Below are 20,483 nucleotides of genomic sequence, written 5' to 3'. Positions count from 1 at the left end.
CACTCCCCATGTAAAATTGAAGAGAGGTAGGGAGCAGATGGAGGAACTGGGCAGCCATCGGGGATTTTTATTGGACCCTCCCGTCTGCTCGTAAAAATCCGCCCCACCATTTTCCTGGTGACTGATTTCAGGCCAACGGGTCTGTAGTTTACTAATTTCTCTCTTCCTCCTTTCTTGCAAAGTTATGTTACACTGTTACACAGCGCCAGGGACATGGGTTAGATTCCCAGCTTGGGTCACTATCTGTGTGGAGTCTGCATGTTCTCCTCGTGCCTGCGTGGGTTTCCTCCAGGTGCTCTGGTTTCCTCCCAGTCCAAAGATGTGCAGCTTCGATGGATTGGCCACGATAAATTGCCCTCAGTATCCAAATTGTTTAGGTGGGGTTACTGGATAGGGTGGAGGCGTGGGCTTAAATTGGCTGCTATTTCCAAGGTCCGGTGCAGACCTGATGGGCCGAATGGCCTCCTTCTGTACTGCAGATTCTATGATTTGATAACTTCCCATCACTTAGGAATAGAATCCAAGGAATTTTGAAAATTAGAGCACACCTGGTCCCCTCCTGCTCACTGCTTGCCTCAGCCAAGCTAATATCGGCCCCCGTTGAGACCCCAAACACTTTTCAAAATGCTGTCCTAACCTCTGTCCTAAAGTGCTGCCAGTCTCTGATTGGTCAATAGTTCTGATGCTGAACCTCCTGATCCAGAAAGGTGGAAATCCCACTTCCAGCCTATGAATGCTTGCAGTGAAGCCAGTCTTTATCTGGGGGAGCTGTCCATTCCAATCCTTTAGCCAGGAGTTTGGGGAATCTGGGATCTTGTGTAATTCAGCGAGTGTGGAAACTTAATTTGTTTAAAAAGTAATAAAAATACATCAATCGATAAAATGGAAAATGTCAATTGTTGTGCTGATGCATGTTGATAAAAAAAGAGGAGAGGATGTTAAAAATCAAATTTGATGAGAAGCATTGCAAATTTTTAAAAAAGTACTAGATCAGAAGACTATGGCATGAATCTTGCAGTGTGCAGCAATCATCGTCGGACTACCATCCCGTGTCGACTGTTGCTCAGCCTTGTCCTGCTCCAATTTCTAGGGCCTTCCGAGCTCAACTTCTAAAGAAATGTGCAGCGTAACTTCTAACCAAGTGCTCTGTTAGAGCATTGTAGTATTGAGGAGATGGGTGGTGGGGGCGGGGGGAGGTGTGAAATGGCTGGACACACTCCCTTTTTGCAGCACAAAATACCATCAGTTAAGTTTAAATGTCCTGTGTAATTGTTAGTAATTGTTAGTGAATGGGTATGGTGGGAGGTAAGTGAGCTAAGTGGGTAGGGCGGCAGTTGGGAAGGGCGGCAGTTGGGAAGGGCAGCAGTTGGGAAGGGCGGCAAGAGGGTTGGTATGGCAGGCAGGCAGAGAGGTCAGGAGGACATCAGGTCGGGTTAGGAGTGGTCGTCACGTCAAGGTCTAGTTAGATTGGGAGAGGGAGACAGTTGGGTGGTTGGGGCGAGTTGGAAGGGCAGTGCGTGCGACGAGGGCTTAGTCCTGTAGTTAGAGTAGGATTCCTCTGTCCAAACATTTCCCAGCTCCCTATCTGGGTAAGTATGTCTGAACCTTTGCAAATCTCTGGCCCAAACTCAGAATTGGAGACTTTTCGGTGGGTCCTGGGGAGCAGGGAATTAGTGGTGGTGGTGGGGCGGGGGGGAGGTGTGAAATGGCTGGACACACTCCCCTTTTGCAGCACAAAATACCATCAGTTAAGTTTAACCTGTCAGAAGTTTAACTTCCTGAGCAATTTTCATGGAGGTCGGGATCAGTGTGTCGGGACTTCGCAGGGTTTGGGTACGCATCTTGGGTCATACATTTGGACTCCAACAATCCAGAAACTGCACATTGCGCCTACATCTATGAACTGGTTGAAATAGCAAACTGTCTCAATAAAGATAAATACTAAACCCTTTCTGGAGCATTGGTTATTCCATCTGTCTAATTACTGTTGTAGTAAATAGGTGTAATTTAGGCATTAGGTGGACATCATGGGTGGCACGGTAGCACTGTGGTTAGCACTGTTGCTTCAGGCCGCCAGGGATCCGATTTTGATTCCCAATTTTGGGTCACCGTCTGTGCAGACTTTGTATGTTCTCTCGTGTCTGCGTGAGTTTCCTCCGGGTGCTCCGGTTTCCTTATCATACAATTTACAATGCAGAAGGAGGCCATTCAGCCCATCGAGTCTGCACCGGCTCTTGGAAAGAGCACCCTACCCAAGGTCAACACCTTCACCCTATCCCCATAACCCAGTAACCCCACCCAACATTAAGGGCAATTTTGGACACTAAGGGCAATTTATCATGACCAATCCACCTAACCTGCACATCTTTGGACTGTGGGAGGAAACCGCTGCACCCGGAGGAAACCCACGCACACACGGGGAGGATGTGCAGACTCCGCACAGACAGTGACCCAAGCCAGAATCGAACCTGGGACCCTGGAGCTGTGAAGCAATTGTGCTATCCACAATGCTACCGTGCTGCCCTTTGGTCTGTGGGTTCCTCCCACGGACTAAAGATGTGTGGGTTAGGTGGATTATTCACGCTAAATTGCCCGGTAGAGTCCAAAAGTAAGGTGACGTTGCTGGGTTATGGAGGTAGGGTGAAGATGTGGGGTTAGGTAGAGTGCACCTTCAGGGACCGGTGTGGACTTGATGGGCCGAATGGCCTCCTGCACTGAGGGATGGGAAGAGGAGGCCAAGACCTGCATGGGAGGTCGTCACAAGGATAGCAAGTGCCAATTCAATTCATAGGAGCACTGCACGGTATGGGAAAAGAATGAATGACTTCTGCCTTGCCACCTCTACTTCCATAATCACCTCATTGAATGGGAACAGAAACATGACCCTCAATGACAAGGCCATCATCTGTGCTGCTCATGCATAAAACTTTCAAGTTGCTGGGGTGCTGTCTCACAGCCCCACTGCAGTCCACGTGGTCTGCAGGTTGGGAGGCGGCTGCGGATCGCTGACCCAGCCACACTGAAGGGCCAAGGTTTGGGCTGGGTGATGGTGGTGGTTGGTGCAGAGGGAATGAAATGAATGAAATGAAAATCGCTTATTGTCACGAGTAGGCTTCAAATGAAGTTACTGTGAAAAGCCCCTAGTCGCCACATTCCGGCGCCTGTTCGGGGAGGCTGTTACAGGAATCGAACCGTGCTGCTGGCCTGCTTTCAAATCCAGCGATTTAGCCCTGTGCTAAACAGCCCTGTGCGAAACTGCAGACGCTGCTGTTGCTGCCATGACTCTGTTGTCCTTTTTCTTCTAGCTGCTGGAGATTGCAGCAGGAGGGTGGTGCCAAAGTGCCTTTCGGAACTAGCAGCAGAGCATTTATCACATGGCACACAGTTGCCAATGGGCTGGTAGTGAAGATTGGCAACATAAAAACATCACCTGCATCACAAGTATTCATAAACACTCTTCTATTGTGGGCTGCCAAGCTGGTGGTGGAGGACCACCGTTCCTGTGGTAAAGGCAAGGCCGGCCTCCCCCAGCTATCCAGTGAGGAAGAATGCTTAATCTCTGCAGAGAAACTTGAGGGTGCTGCTTGGTGCAATGGAGGAGGCAGCCCACACAGTCACTCATTCTCTCCTTTTTCCATTATAGTTACCAGCAGGAAGAGGTTCATACTGGATTAAGCCAGCCAGGTTGCAAAATTCCTGGGCTGTGTGGCTAACTCAGGCTTCTCTAGTGCACAGGGTACAATTGGTTTCACACATATGGCTTCGAGAGCTAAATGGCAGAAGCCCCTGATAATCATCAATAGGAAAGAGTTTTGCTCCATCAATGTTCAGCTGGTGTGCGATCAGCAGAAAGACAGAATGCACGGCTGTGCCAGGTTCCCTGTTAGTTCCCTGGACTCCAAAATCCTCAGTCGCTCCAGCTGCCTCAAATATTTGAAGGGTTGCAGTGTTTACAGGACTGGCTGCTGGTGATAAGGGCTACCTCCTGAAAAGCTGGCTCCTGACACCCATGTGTTGCCCTCAAAGTTTTCAGAGGAGAGATACAATGCCGCACATATCCCAACAAGATCCATCATAGAGCAGAGCACAGGATTCCTAAAGGTGCACTTCTGATGCTTCAACCATTCAAGTAGAGTTCTGCAGCATTCTGCACAAAAGGTATCTCGCACACTGCACAACCTGCCACTTCAAAAGGGAGATAACTTGCCTGTGGGAGACATGGAGGAGGCTAGGACCTAGAAGGACATGTGCTGAGGATGAAGATAATGGTGAACGTCACTGAGAGGATGCCATCCAATCGCTCGACTCAGAAGTCGTGTCCATGAGACACTGATAGTCACATGGTTCCAGGAGTAAGGTGCAGGCAAGTATGTCTCTTGTCCCTTAGTGGCATGCTAGTGATCTGAAAGGCCTTTAAATCAATCACATCGAGAGCAAGGTCCAACCCTCAGATTTCACCAAGCCCTCCTCTGCGAGAAGGGCAGCAGCCACGGCTGCAGTAAGCTGCTCTGCAAAGTAAAAGGAACCACACCGGCACAACCCCATAAGATATAGGAGCAGAATTAGGCCACTCGGCCCATCGAGTCTGCTCCGCCATTCAATCATGGCTGATATTCTTCACATCCTCATTAGAACATAGAACATAGAACAGTACAGCACAGAACAGGCCCTTCGGCCCTCGATGTTGTGCCGAGCCATGATCACCCTACTCAAACCCATGTATCCACCCTACACCCGCAACCCAACAACCCCCCTCTTAACCTTACTTTTTTTTTAGGACACTACGGGCAATTTAGCATGGCCAATCCACCTAACCCGCACATCTTTGGACTGTGGGAGGAAACCGGAGCATCCGGAGGAAACCCACGCACACAGGGGGAGGACGTGCAGACTCCACACAGACAGTGACCCAGCCGGGAATCGAACCTGAGACCCTGGAGCTGTGAAGCATTTATGCTAACCACCATGCTACCCTGCTGCCATTCTCCTGCCTTCCCCCCATAACCCCATATCCTCTTATTGATCCCGGCCTTAAAGACACTCAGTGATTTGGCCTCCACAGCCTTCTGCGGCAAAGAGTCCCACAGATTCACCACCCTCTGGCTGAAGAAATTCCTCCTCATCTCTGTTTTAAAGGATCGTCCCTTTAGTCTGAGATGGTGTCCTCTGCTTCTAGTTCTTCCTACAAATGGAAACATTCTCTCCACGTCCACTTAATCCAGGCCATGCAGTATCCTGTTAGTTTCAATAAGATCCTCCCTCATCCTTCTAAACTCCAACGAGTACAGACCCAGAGACCCCAACCATTCCTCATATGACAAGCTCTTCATTCCAGGGATCTTTGTTATGAACCTCCTCTGGACCCTTTCCAAGGCCAGCACATCCTTCCTTAGATATGAGGCCGCGTCAACTGGACATGTGCAATCGTGCCTTCTGAATGGGACACTTTTGTTGTCCACAGATACGCACACATGGCTGGAGATAAAATCATTGCTGCAGGCCTTGTGCATTGGCACTAAGAATGAAAATAGCTATTTGAAGATGAGTCAACATTGCTCGTGGCCCTTCAAAGCAATGGATACACATATCTCCATGGTGTCTTGTAAGGAATAAAAGTTCATACTGCAGTCATCTTCAATAACACATCTCTCTGATGCTTCACATTGGGTGTGCTCAATTGCTTTGAAGGGTGAGATTTGTGAACCTCCTGGATCCATCGATAGGAAAAGAACCTCCAGTACTGGCAGATGCCTTGAATAATAACAATAACTTATTGTCACTAGTAGGATTCAATGAAGTTACTGTGAAAAACCCCTAGTCATCACATTCCGGCGCCTGTTCGGGGAGGCCGGTACGGGAATTGAAACCGCGCTGCTCCCTTGTTCTGCATTACAAGCCAGCTGTTTAGCGCACTGTGCTAAACCAACCCCTAACTATGGCCTCTCGGGGGCCGTAACTAAAACCGTTTGTTTCTCGGGTCCATCTCTGGAATTTCTACCCACACAGCTGGGCTGCAGAGAGTATGTTTGTGTTCAGGTAGTGGTTAAAGATGGCACCAAGAACTTAAAACCCACCAGGTGGTGGCAGGTGGATGAATTAGTGCCAGTCTCCAGAGGCGGACTTAAACTTTTGGGGGCCCCACACTCTCCCACTTTGCTGGAGCCCTACAGAATGCTCTCCCCCTGGTGAATTGGCGGCTCACCCCCAGTGGCAACAAGCACTGCCAATGACATCAAGTCCCGTCCCCAATGCTCTCCTGACCCCACCCACCATCAGCTCACACAATGCAACGCACAGAAACCCAAAATCACTACTTAATTGCTGTAGTGCTCTTTGATGTATGACAACATCAAGCCTGTACTGTAATTGATAATCCGAGCCTACCAGCATGATGGTAGCGATGGTAAATATTGTGATCTCTGTGACATGAGGTGAGCAAACATGAACTGGCTGATGAGCAACAGGATGGAGAAATCAGCCGATGATGTGACCACAGCACAGCAGAGTGCAGGACAGAATGAGCTAGAAAAAGTCCAGTACAGGAGCAAATACTCCAATGAAGTGCATGTCCAGTCCAAGTCTAATAACAGTGGATCTGGCAGGATTCTGTTCTTTGTCCAGAAGAAACTTTCTGAAGATCAGTATTGAGAGTGATGGGGGATCCATCCATCCAAAAGGTAGTAAATTCAACATGCAAAATCAGATGAAGATTTTGATAGTTCCACACCAGCATTGCGAACGACTCTCTAAAGGTGTGCCAAGTACAGGTTTCAACAGACATCCCAGCAAAAATGAGCAAGCTACATGTGTCCAGAACTCCAACAGAGCTGCAGAAGAACTGACCTCCATAATAATGTTAAGTGAAAGTTACTTTAAGAAATGGGTGCTTATAAATGGGTGTGTATATAAATATCTGTAGTGCGAGTACCTTTAAAAAATGAGAGTTCACTAATGCAGTGATGTCAGAGAGTGGGTGGAGCTGGGCCGTCTGTCAGCTTTGTATATTTGTTTTAGGCTGTTTGCGGCATGGTGTGTTTTAGTTTCGTTTTCAATGTTGGAGCTGAAGCCAGACCAAGCAGATGTACTGCTGTTCTCTCTGCCATTAAAAGACCATCTCTAGATCATTTGGTGAATTCAGAATCATAAACGTTTGCAGTAGTGACTTTAACCTGATGTGCTCCTGTTACAGTTTTTTAAAAAGTCGTATGGGTGTTAAAAGGAAACCTTAAAGGATTACTTAGTGTTGTATACTTTGGAGGTTGTATTTGAATTAATGGTTGCTAAGATGTTCACTGTCTGTTTTAAAGAGGCTAACTTGAGTTCATAGAATAAACATTGTTTTGCTTTAAAAATGCTTTTCCATTTCTGCTGTCCCACACCTGTAGAGTGGGCCGTGTGTTCCCCATACCACAATCTATTAAAAGTTGTGGGTCAGGTGAACTCCATGATACACTTTGGGGTTCTCTAATCCCTGGCCCATAACAAATTGGGGGCTCGAGGGGGATAAAAGTCTATCTATTAGATTGGCTCAGTAAACTTAAAGACAGTGAGGGGTGAGCATATTGTGGTTGCTTTACAGGTGTGGTATTTTAGTTTAAGTAGGGAGTGTGTTGTGGACAATGGCTCTTTCAGCGGCTCTGAAGTTTTTACGGGTGGAGACGGTCACACACAGTACCTTATGGACAGAGACTAAAAGCAGACTGTTAGATTTGGCAAAAACATTGCAGTTAACATTACCTGACAAATTGCGAAAAGATGAGGTAATTATGTCGGTGGCTAAATATTTAAAGTTGCCTGAGATACAGTCCGACTCATTAGAAATGGCAAAAGTCCAGTTTGCAGATTAAGGAACTTGAACATGAAAAAGAATTAAGGCAGCTTCAATATGCAATGAGAGAAAAAGAAAGAGAAAGGGATATACAGATCAGGGAAAAAGAAAAGGAGAGGGAAGAAAGAAACAAAGAGAGAGATAGAGAGGAAAGGGAAGAAGAGAGTGTTTGAACTTCAGAAAATGGCTATGAAACATAATAGTCAGTTAAAATTGGCAGACGTAAAGGGAAATGTACAATTGGAGGATAGTGAGAAAAAGCGTCATAGTCGAAGGCTTGGTGGGATCTATTTAAATATGTCCAAGCATTGCCAAGGTTTGACGAGAAGGAGGTTGAAGCTTTTTTCATTTAATTTGAGAAGGTAGCTAAACAAATGAAAGGGCCACAGGACATGTGGGCATTACTGATTAAAAAAAAACTGATAGGTAGGGCTAGTGAAGTGTTTCCATCACTACCGGAGGAGGTGAAAAAATCCATCTTAGGTGCATATGAACTGAAGCTTACAGACAAAGGTTTAGAAATTTAAGGAATGAATTTGGTCAAACATACATGGAGTTTGAAAGGATCGAACAGAGTAATTTTGATAGGTGGATAAGGGCTTTGAAAATAGACCAAACGTATGCAGCTCTCAGAGAAATTATACTTTTGAAGGAGTTTAAAAGTTCAATTCCTGATGTAGTGAGAACTCATGTGGAAGAGCAGAGCGTTAAAACTGCAAAGAAGGTGCCAGATCTCTTTAAAGAATTTACTTATGTGGGTAAAGTTTATTCATATTTATCAGGGGAGCAGGTAAAGAAGTCACAATTCTAAGAGATACGGGAGCTAGTCAATCTTTAATGGTGAGAGATGAGGAGTTATGTAGTTTGGGAAGAATGTTGCCAGAAAAGGTGGTAATATGTGGAATTCAGGGTGAGAGGAGTAGTGTTCCATTACATAAGGTAAGGTTGGAAAGTCCAGTGAAGAGTGATGAAGTGGTAGCAGGAGTAATAGATAAACTATCTTGTCCAGGAATACAGATCTTGTCCAGAACAATAAGCACAGCAAAAGCATTGAGAAATTCAGAGAGGTTTCAAAACGGCTTAACAAAAATACACCCCCACTGTGTCATCATGCAAACAGTCTGTGTGTATTCAAATCCAAATTATTCCAAAGAATTTAAATCTTATGAAATGAAACTTCCAGTTCAAATGTCCGAATGGGCTAAGCTACCTATTATTGACACTCAACCTCGGCCCACACCAGTTGATCATCATTTGGTGAGTGCTGAGGTAATGGAGCACGCAGCAGAAACAAAACCATGGGAATCCCCATCCAACTGCAAAATTGAGGAATGGCAAATGGAATTGCAAGTTGACTCCCAGGAGGATGGATTGTTGGGGAAGAAACAGGGACGGAATTAATACGGGAATTTCCTGTCAACTGCCTGGTAATAGAATCTGGCATTCACTCTCAATTTGCAGATTTCTCGGACAAGCCCCAAAAAGTGAAAATTCTGCTTGCTTTTCAAACAGTAGACTGTCGGGCAAAAAGCAGCAGATAAAATCCACCATTGAATTAGCGCGAAACAGGGAGACAATTTGAAAATCAGCGGCCTCAACAATCCCAAGTGTGAAATGAAAATGAAAATTGCTTATTGTCACAAGTAGGCTTCAAATGAAGTTACTGAGAAGCCCCTAGTCGCCACATTCTGGTGCCTGTTCGGGGAGGCTGGTACGGGAATTGAACCGTGCTGCTGGCCTGCCCTGGTCTGCTTTAAAAGCCAGATCATTAGCCCTGTGCTAAACCAGCCCCTATCCATTCAAAGCAATACAATCACCGGTCAAAGATTGAATGGTCACCAGTAAACCTGCTGGATCAGGAATGGTATTTCCTGACCAATTTCTAAAGTTGGATCTTCCAGCTTCTCTCAAGATAACCAGCGCCTCTAAATAAGCCTGGGCTAGTTACCCGCCAGGAGATGGAACTGCAGATCAACACCTCGGAGGAATTATTGCCTGTACAAAAAACTGGAAGGTTTTTATCAAAATGCTAAGATAGAATGGCCCATAAAATCTTTCCCTGCAGAACTCCAAATAGGAGAATTCACGGAATTGGATCACAGCATAACTAAATTCCATGTCAATAATCCAAAGTGCAATCGGTTGTCACCCAACCCATCCATTCTCATCCCTGGCCTCTGCTCCCCGAAAACCACGGTGCTGGCGCCTGCCTGGGTGAGTGCTGAGGTTATGTCTCGCGCACCTCCTGACCTCTCACGCCATGCCTCGAGCCTCAATGATCGCATGTGCTCCAGGTTGGCTATCTGGCCAACCTTTGCTCTCTCGCTCTCACCGCCCGGTCACTCCCAACCCTGATCTCTGCCTCTGGTTGAGTCGCTGCTCTCCAAAAACCATGGTGCCGGCGCTCAACTAGCCTTCGCAACTCCCGGGTGCTCACCTCTCGCTCGGGTAGCAGAGCTTTGAGCCTTGATGACCAGGTGTAATCCTGGCTGGCTGCTGCTGGCTCTATCTGGCCTGGCCTCTGTTCTTTGGTTGGCTGCCCTCCTCTTGGCCTTGCAGTTGAAAGTAGTTCCCCTCGATGGTCGTTGGCCAGTGCCTCCACCTCGTATCACTGAAGGCCTTGCACGCTCGCACCCTGACGTTAGGTCGGCGACATCACTTTTGCCTCGGCTGCTCACTGGGCTGAATGTCAGAAACTTGGCTGCTGCTTCACTCAATGAAAGTATAAAACCTCACACCAATTCAGGATATCCGTCAGAACTGCTCTAAGTCTCCACCACTTCTCAACGCTTGGCAAACTGTTTTCCCACTGAAAGGAGAGTCCACCAATCAGAACCTGAAGTTGTTTTTATTACCTGCTGATAGGCTCAAGTTCAGCAAATTCAAAGCTACCAGCCTTTGATTGGTGCTCCCACATCACAGTCACCTTTCAGTATGGGCCCTACCCATTGGCTGGGGCCCCACGCTGAAGCACTGAGTGTTTTTATTGTAAGTCCGCCTCTGCCTGTCCCACCGAGTGATTGAGCGAGCAGCTCATCTATGCGTAATTAATGAGGTTTCACGCAGAAGATTGGGTGTGAGAATCAGCCAATCAGCGAGATCCAGCAGAGCAGAGCTACTGATTGGCTGTTCTGGGGAAATTTGCATACTCACAGTGCGGTCAGCCTGATTTGAAGGTGGTTTGTGGAGGGGCTGTTGTCAAGTGACAGTTAAACCCGAACCACTTCGTCAGTGTTTCCCCCCTACCTCCTCCTCTAACCAAAAAAAAAAAACCACGGTCGTTGGGAAGCGGGAGCAGGGGCCTATCGTGAAGGTGAGTGAGTGCCTTTAAATTTGCTTACCTTTCAGCGGGAGCAGGGTTTGAGGGAATATCAGGTAAGCTCTTCCTTTCTTTTTCTTGTTTTTTTTAAATCTAGAGGTGATGTCAGGGAAGGCAGTACAATGCTCCTCCTGCAGAATGTTTGAGGTGAGGGACGCCGTCAGTGTCCCTGCTGACTTCATCTGTGGGAAGTGCACCCAACTCCAGCTCCTCAAAACCGTGTTAGGGAACTGGAGCTGGAGCTGGATGAACTTCGGATCATTTGGGAGGCAGAGGGGGGTCATAGATAGAAGCTTCAGGGAGGTAGTTACGCCAAAGAATAAAGATAGATGGGTGACGGTAAGAGGGGCTGGGGGTAAGCAGTCAGTACAGGGATCCCCTGTGGTCGTTCCCCTTAGTAACAGGTATACCGCTTTGGATACTGTTGGGGGGGACGATCTACTAGGGGTTAGCCATGAGGTACAGGTCTCTGGCACAGAATCTGTCCCTGTTGCTCAGATGGGAAGGGGGGAAAGGAGTAGAACATTAGTCATTGGAGACTCCATAGTTAGGGGGATAGATAGGAGATTCTGTGGGAACGAGAGAGACTCGCGGTTGGTGTGTCGCCTCCCAGGTGCCAGGGTCCGCAATGTCTCACATCGTGTTTTCGGGATCCTTAAGGGGGAGGGGGAGCAGCCCCAAGTCGTGGTCCACATAGGTACCAAAGACGTAGGTAGGAAAAGGGATAGGGATGTAAGGCAGGAATTCAGGGAGCTAGGGTGGAAACTTAGAGCTAGAACAAACAGAGTTATTATCTCTGGGTTGTTACCCGTGCTACGTGCTAGCGAGTCGAGGAATAGGGAGAGAGAGCAGTTGAACACGTGGCTGCAGGGATGGTGCAGGAGGGAGGATTTCAGATTCCTGGACAATTGGGGCTCATTCTGGGGTAGGTGAGACCTCTACAAACGGGATGGTCTACACCTGGACCAGAGGGGTACTAATATCCTCGGGGGGAGGTTTGCTAATGCTCTTTGGGAGGGTTTAAACTAGTTCAGCAGGGGATTGGGAACCTGAATTGTAGCTCCAGTACACAAGAAGCTGAGAGTAGTGAGGTCATGAGTAAGGTTTCAAAGTTGCAGGAGTGTACCGGCAGGAAGGAAGGTGGTCTAAAGTGCGTCTACTTCAATGCCAGGAGCATCCGGAATAAGGTGGGTGCGCTTGCGGCATGGGTTAGTACCTGGGACTTCGATGTTGTGGCCATTTCGGAGACATGGATAGAGCAGGGCGAGGAATGGTTGTTGCAGGTGCCGGGGTTTAGATATTTCAGTAAGTTCCGGGAAGGTGGTAAGAGAGGGGGAGGGGTGGCATTGTTAGTCAAGGACAGTATTATGGTGGCTGAGAGGACATTTGATGAGGACTCGAATACTGAGGTAGTATGGGCTGAGTTAAGAAACAGGAAAGAGAAGGTCACCCTGTTAGGGCTTTTCTATAGGCCTCCGAAAAGTTCCAGAGATGTAGAGGAAAGGATTGCAAAGATGATTCTGGATAGGAGCGAAAATAACAGGGTAGTTGTTATGGGGGACTTTAACTTTCCAAATATTGACTGGAAACAATATAGTTCGAGTACTTGAGATGGATCAGTTTTTGTCCAATGTGTGCAGGAGGGTTTCCTGATGCAGTATGTAGATAGGCCAACAAGAGGCGAGGCCATATTGGATTTGGTACTGGGTAATGAACCAGGACAGGTGTTAGATTTGGAGGTAGGTGAGCATTTTGGTGATAGTGACCACAATTCGATTACGTTTACTTTAGCGATGGAGAGGGATAGGTATAAACCGCAGGGCAAGAGTTATTGCTGGGGGAAAGGCAATTATGATGCGATGAGGCAAGACTTAGGATGCATCGCCTGGAGAGGAAAACTGCAGGGGATGGACACAATGGAAATGTGGAGCATGTTCAGGGAACAGCTACTGCTTGTCCTTGATAAGTATGTACCTGTTAGGCAGGGAGGAAGTGGTCAAGTGAGGGAACCATGGGTTACTAAAGCAGTTGAAACACTTGTCAAGAGGAAGATTTTGTGAAGATGAGACGTGATGGTTCAGTTGGGTCGCTTGAGAGTTACAAGTTAGCTAGGAAGGCTCTAAAGAGAGAACTAAGAAGAGCCAAGCGAGGACATGATAAGTCTTTGGCAGGTAGGATCAAGGATAACCCTAAAGCTTTCTATAGGTATGTCAGGAATAAAAGAATGACTAAGGTAAGAGTAGGGCCAGTCAAGGACAGTAGTGGGAAGTTGTGCGTAGAGTCCGAGGAGATAGGAGAGGTGCTAAATGAGTATTTTTCGGCAGTATTCACACAGGAAAAAGACAAAGTTGTCGAGGAGAATACTGAGATACAGGCTACTAGACTAGAAGGGCTTTAGGTTCATAAGGAGGAGGTGTTAGCGATTCTAGAAAGTGTGAAAATAGATAAGTCCCCTGGGCCGGATGGGATTTATCCTAGGATTCTCTGGGAAGCTAGGGAGGAGATTGCTGAGCCTTTGGCTTTGATCTTTAAGTCATCTTTGTCTATAGGAATAGTGCCAGAGGACTGGAGGATAGCAAATGTTGTCCCCTTGTACAAGAAGGGGAGTAGAGATAACGCCGGTGACTATAGACCAGTGAGCCTTACTTCTGTTGTGGGAAAAGTCTTGGAAAGGTTTATAAGAGATAGGATGTATAATCATCTGGAAAGGAATAATTTGATTAGAGATAGTCAACATGGTTTTGTGAAGGGTAGGTCGTGCCTCACAAACCTCATTGAGTTCTTCGAGAAGGTGACCAAACAGGTGGATGAGGGTAAAGCAGTTGATGTGGTGTATATGGATTTCAGTAAAGCGTTTGATAAGGTTCCCCACGGTAGGCTATTGCAGAAAATACAGAGGCATGGGATTCAGGGTGATTTAGCAGTTTGGATCATAAATTGGCTAGCTGATAGAAAACAAAGAGTGATGGTTGATGGGAAATGCTCTGACTGGTGTCTAGTTATTAGTGGTGTGCCACAAGGATCTGTTTTGGGGCCGTTGCTGTTTGTCATTTTTATAAATGACCTGGAGGAGGGCGTAGAAGGATGGGTGAGTAAATTTGCAGATGGCACTAAAGTCGGTGGAGTTGTGGACAGTGCAGAAGAATGTTACAAGTTACAGAGGGACATAGATAAGCTGCAGAGCTGGGCTGACAGGTGGCAAATGGAGTTTAATGCAGAAAAGCGTGAGGTGATTCATTTTGGAAGGAATAACAGAAAGGCAGAGTACTGGGCTAATGGTAAGATTCTTGGTAGTGTGGACGAGCAGAGAGATCTCGGTGTCCATGTCAATAGATCCCTGAAAGTTGCCACCCAGGTTGAGAGGGTTGTTAAGAAGGCGTACGGTGTGTTAGCTTTTATTGATAGAAGAATTGAGTTTCGGAGCCATGAGGTCATGTTGCAGTTGTACAAAACTCTGGTGCGGCCGCATTTGGAGTATTGTGTGCAGTTCTGGTCGCCACATTATAGGAAGGATGTGGAAGCATTGGAAAGGGTACAGAGGAGATTTACAAGAATGTTGCCTGGTATGGAGGGAAGATCATATGAGGAAAGGCTGAAGGACTTGAGGCTGTTTTCGTTAGAGAGAAGAAGGTCAAGAGGGGACTTAATTGAGGCATACAAGATGATCAGAGGATTAGATAGGGTGGACATCGAGAGCCCTTTTCCTCGGATGGTGATGACCAACACGAGGGGACATAGCTTTAAATTGAGGGGAGATAGATATAGGACAGATGTCAGAGGTAGGTTCTTTACTCAGAGAGTAGTAAGGGCGTGAAATGCCCTGCCTGCTACAGTAGTGGACTCGCCAACACTAAACGCATTCAAATGGTCATTGGATAGGCATATGGACGATAAGGGAATAGTGTAGAGGGACTTTAGAAGAGTTTCACAGGACGGTGCAACATCGTGGGCCGAAGGGCCTGTACTGCGCTGTAATGTTCTATGTTCTATGTAACCAGGGACCCAGGTTCGATCCCAGCCTTGGGTCACTGTGTGTGTGGAATTTGTACATTCTCCCTGTGCCAGCATGGGTTACCTCTGGGTGCTCCGGTTTCTTCCCACAGTCCAAAGATGTACAGGTTAGGTGGATTGGCCATGCTAAATTGCCCCTTAGTGTCTAAAGGTTACATAGGGTTACTAGGATTGAGAGGTGGCCTAGGTGGGGTACTCTTTCAGCGGGTCAGTGCAGACTCAATGGGCCAAATGGCCTCCTTTTGTGCTGTAGGGATCCTATGATTATAATCCTACCCGCCACCACACTTACGGCTGGATTCTCCGTTTCAGCGGCTAAGTACTGACGCCAGCAGAGCATGTGTGGTCTTATATAATCAGAAAATCTGCCAGAAACCCTCATCGATTTTGGTACCGGTGAGGCGCTAGCACCGGATGAAACTCCCGGCTCCCGTGTCGAGAACGGCGGAGAATGGCTGGGTCCCTGGCCACGCATGTGCACGGCTGATGGCCGGCAGCGGCCGCACCGTACAACATGGCGCCGGCCTTGTATGGACCCGACCCGCCCACCCCGGCCATCCCCCACCAGCCCTCGTAGAAGCTCCCGCAGCCAATTGCATGGATCCTAGCCGCGTGTGTCGGCGCTGGACACAGTCCGTAGCCTGCACACTGGGTTCCCGCATGGCTGAGACCACACGTGTCCGGTACTGTCGGGAACTCAGCCCATTGGGGGCGGAGCATCGCGGGAGAGCCGTCCGATCTCTGGAATGGAAAAATCCTCCCGCCCTCTCCCCACCATCTTAAACTTTTACATTTAAAATAGAAACGGCAGCTAGATCACCATTTTGAAGGGGGAACCACTCTGGCTGTGACCAAGCAAGTGGGAGGGGCCTCAAAGCCTGGCTGGAGCACTGGTTCCCCAGTTTTCCACTGGGAGGTCACCTCCAGGCATCTTGCCTCGTCCCAACACCTTGTAGTGGTTTGTATGCTGACTGGATAGTTCCAGTCTGTCTCTGACAACAAACCTTTGACCCTGCCCAAGGGCAGGATAGTGCCGACAAACTGGCTTGTGGCACAGATTATTGCATCTGCCTGCCCCTGTGTTCATTCCCATATAGAACTTAAAACCTTGCCCTGGGTCTCAGAGCTTGACATAACTATACATTCCAAAGGAATTTTTCCGAGTTTAAAAGAATACCAGTCTTTGCTGGGCCACTCTTTAAATTGAAAGTTGTATGATGTTTTTTCTTTGTTCCTTTTATTCCTTTTCTCCTTTGTTAATTCCATAAAACGTTATTCACAAATAAACTGATTTCAGATAAATGTTTTTTTTAAATGAGCAAGGACTAATTTTCTCTAACATGAAAAAACAGTAAGAAGTCTGACAACACCAGGTTTAAGTCCAACAGGTTTGTTTCGAGTCACTAGCTTTCGGAGCGCAGCTCCTTCCTCAGGTAAAAAACAGAGTTGCAACTTCTTTAATGTAAAGGAAGGTTTGTTTTTTCATCTTAATTAATAAAATCAATTTAATTTCAGCAATGATTAGGCAGTATGAGCATACTTATTTCTAAACAACATAATTGGAGGCCGCTAATTAAGGTACCAAATACCAGTAAACATTATTTAAGCTCCAACGCAACTGAAGGACAAAGTCATAATGTACTTTATTTTTAAAATGAACTGTAAACAATTTCCATACTTTGCAAATGAAAATACAACTAATCAATTTATGGCTCATCTAAATATTTGAATCATTGCTGCTAAGCTTGTGCCATAGAATGAGCACACACAGAACCCAAGAAAGGTACAACATCGGAAGAGGCCATTCAGCCCAGCTGGCTCTCTTGAAGAGCAATCCAGTTTGTTCCACTTATTCCTGTGACTATTTCCTCCAGGTATTTATCCAATTTCCTTTTGAAAGCTGCACCCACCATCTTATCAGGCATTATTTTCCAAATCCCAACCATTCATTGCATAAAAACATTTTCTCCTAATGTTGTCTCTGAGTCACTGTTTATTTTACACATAATTTACTAAATTATGAATTAGTTTCCTTATACAACTGCCAATGCACTTCAATAAAAAAAATTGGACCAAAAATATTGAGATATTTTGATGTGAAAGGCAGAAGAATTAGTTCATTTTAATTTGTCAATCAACTGAAGGCAAGTCCCAGGTAAGAGTCCCAGAATCCGCAGCGCTCTGCTTCAGAGAGACAGGATCGGGAGGCTTAGCCCTCCCGAATCTCCTGTTTTATTACTGGGCTGCCAACATACAGAAAATTCTACATTGGCTCAGTGACCAAAGACCAACTGGAGTAGACTGGAGGCACAGTCTTGTGTTGCAGCCACCGCACTACACACCATAATTACCGCGCCACTGCCCTTTTCCCCGGTAGGTTTTTCCTTGAAACCTTTAGTGATCTTCTCGCTCATGATTTGTAAGCAGTTTCGGCAGCACTTCAATCTTCTCTCACTGTCCGCACCTGCCCCTATATGTGACAATCACCTCTTCGTGCCCTTGAGCTTGGACCCATCGTTCAGGTCTTGGAGAACAGGAGGCCTGGTATACTTTGGGGACTTATTTCTAGACGGAGGCTTTGTCAGCCTTGAACAATCGCAGACATATACAATCGGATTGTTTTTTTTTCAAATTCGGGATTTGTCACATAAGTTCTTTTGTTCCTTCCCCTCCTTCCCCCTGGCCCCTCCTTTTTCCCTGCTGGAACAGGTATTGGCCTTGGCACATCAGGGGAGACGGTCAAATTCAAATCTGTACAGCCACATTCTATCTTTGGATCCTGCCCCTTTGGCTAGCGTATATGGTAATTGGGTGGAGAGCGAGGCCCCGTGCTTACTGAGGAGGTTTGGAGGGAAGCTCTCTACCAGGTGAACTCCACTTCATCATATGCCAGACTGAGTTTGATTCAGTTCAAAGTGTTCTATCGAATGCATTGGACAAGGACAAATATATTCTTTTGAGATGTGGAGAACAAGTCTGACCGTTGTACTCTTACACTGGCTAACCACATGCACGCGTTTAGGTCTTGTCCCAACCTTGCTAGATATTGGACCTCCCTTTTCAACATAATATCCAAGATTTTGCAGACAACCCTATATCTTGCCAGCTGGTTGCAATATTTGGGGTTTCGGACTCCTCTTTTTCTACTCGGGGGTGAAGGCCTTTGCTTCCTTAATAGCCAGGAGACGAATATTACTCAACTGGAGACCTCCCTCACCACCTAATGCATCCACATGGGTGGAAGATATGATATTGGTCCTGCATCTGGAAATATCAGAGGCTTGGTGGGTGGGGTGGTGGGGGTTCTACCAGAAATGGTGGCTATTCATTTCTTTAGTTAAAGATCTGGACAGGTTAGAGGGTTAGGGTGGTATGAGTTAGTGGTGGGGGGAAAGGTTAGTAATACGGGTTCCTTGTTCCATTGCACTCATTAACTGCCTTCCTACTTTTGATTCAGTTCTTTCTTTTCTATTTTATGTTGTTGTTTATGAAATTTATATCATGTGTATATTTTTGTGTATATGCATACTACTGTTTATATTTGAAAATTCAATAAAATGCTTATTAAAAAACTGAAGGCAAGTTCACATTTAGCATAAATTTGGTGGCCATACTTAAACTATTTATAACAGCAGAAAGAACCAAAAAAGCAGTTATTAACTCTATTCCACACAATAGGTTTATGGTTAGATATAAGAGAATTGGTATATCACAATGAAGAGTCGTGATACCAGCTCACCATAAGGCTAATGATACTGGGGTAAATTTGTTTTGAATCAGCTCATACTGTACCTGAGGAATGATGGACATGCTATTTCGCAGGTCATGTAAACCTAGTTCTGAGGTCACAAGGCCATCAATCATGACTTTCCCTTCTGGTTCAGCAAGGCGAAACAAGGCTGAGATTAGAGAGCTCTTCCCAGCACCTGTCCTTCCAACAAGCCCAATCTGCAAAAGTATGCACCTAAATTAATTTATTGTTCATTGTGAATTTTGTACAGAGGGCATACAAGTTATAAGTTAGAGCACTGCGCATAGTTTTAAGAGTTGCATACTTAGGAGAACTTTATTCAGAGTTTTTGGATTGCTTTGACACAAAGGAGCCATGGAGACAGAGACAATTGCATATTTTAAAAGGAAAAGCTGCTGATTATTTGAACCAGGGTATACAGGGTAATGGCAAGAAAGCATGACAGGGGAATTAGTTTCACATTGTTTTAACAAAGAGCCAGCGGCGACAATGGGCTGAATGGCTTTCTTCTTTACTGTGGTTCTATTTATCGATGTATATATAATTCAGTTCCTTGGATGTGCTGAAGTATTATTTTAGTGTTTGCCCTTCAGAATTGTATAGTTGATAAGCCCTTATTACCTTCCGCACAAATCTCTGATATTGATAGATTCTCAGAGTTTCTAAATTGCTTCAAGGAGAAGCCAACTCATTTAATTTTAAAGATGTTCATTGTACAGATACAACACCCACACAAGCACTTAAATGTTAAATGAAGATTTTCCTCATGTGATTTATAAGTTGAATGCAAATGTTGCAGCTACTGTATTAACTTGTCACCAACAGGATCAAGGAATGTTTGCAATGATTTTTATGCAGTTGGATTTTACTGGGGGAAGTGCCTGGAAGAAAAGTCAATTCCAAATTGACCAACTTTAAACAGGCTGCTCTGCAGGGATAACAGACCTGAGCAAGCTGAGGGTTGGACTTCTGCCCTTCAGAGGAAGTCCCACGCTGGAGAGCTGCCAGTATTAGGCACTGGTGGGATTGCAAGCAGTTCCACATAGATTAAAGATGGGCATTGGCCTCAGGTAAGTCCGAAGCTTTTAGGAAGGGAGGGATCGGACACCCCTAGGAGGAGGGTTGAGTGGGGTGAGGGAGCAGGTTTTAAAGGCCATGTGGGGAGGCACAAAGTGAGAGGAGGGGTGACATTTGGAGGGGGTGTCCCCGATGTGCACATTCCTGCCTTTTCATTTTTAAAAATAAATTTAGAGTACCCAATAATTTTTTTTTCCAATTAAGGGGCAATTCAACATGGCCAATCCACCTAACCTGCCCATCTTTGGGTTGTGTGGGTGAAACCCACGTAAACATGTGGAGAATGTGCAAACACCACACGGACAGTGACCCAGGGCTGGGATTCAAACCCAGGTCCTCAGCGCTGTAGTCCCAGTGCTAACCACTGTGCCGCCCCCTTCCTGCCTTTTCAACAAAGTTGTTAAAAAAAAATGATTTTCCCACTCTCGCCAGTCTGCCATTACCAGTGTATAATTGTAGTGAAGGTGGATTGAGAGCAATAATCGGCCACTTAATGT

General features: G+C 46.2%; 1 protein-coding gene across 1 annotated transcript in view; it reads right to left on the bottom strand.

Annotated features, from left to right (window-relative positions):
- The window catches only part of abcc4 (ATP-binding cassette, sub-family C (CFTR/MRP), member 4), a 655,673-nt gene that overhangs the window by 125,179 nt on the left and 510,011 nt on the right, over positions 1 to 20,483 (bottom strand). The window contains exon 26 of the mRNA XM_038817953.1: positions 18,951 to 19,106. Within this exon, the coding sequence (XP_038673881.1) occupies positions 18,951 to 19,106 (156 nt within the window). The remainder of the gene's footprint in view (positions 1 to 18,950; positions 19,107 to 20,483) is intronic.

This window comes from Scyliorhinus canicula, chromosome 14, assembly GCF_902713615.1.
Source record: "Scyliorhinus canicula chromosome 14, sScyCan1.1, whole genome shotgun sequence".
NCBI lineage: Eukaryota > Metazoa > Chordata > Chondrichthyes > Carcharhiniformes > Scyliorhinidae > Scyliorhinus > Scyliorhinus canicula.
This window is presented reverse-complemented; position numbering and strand designations above follow the sequence as displayed.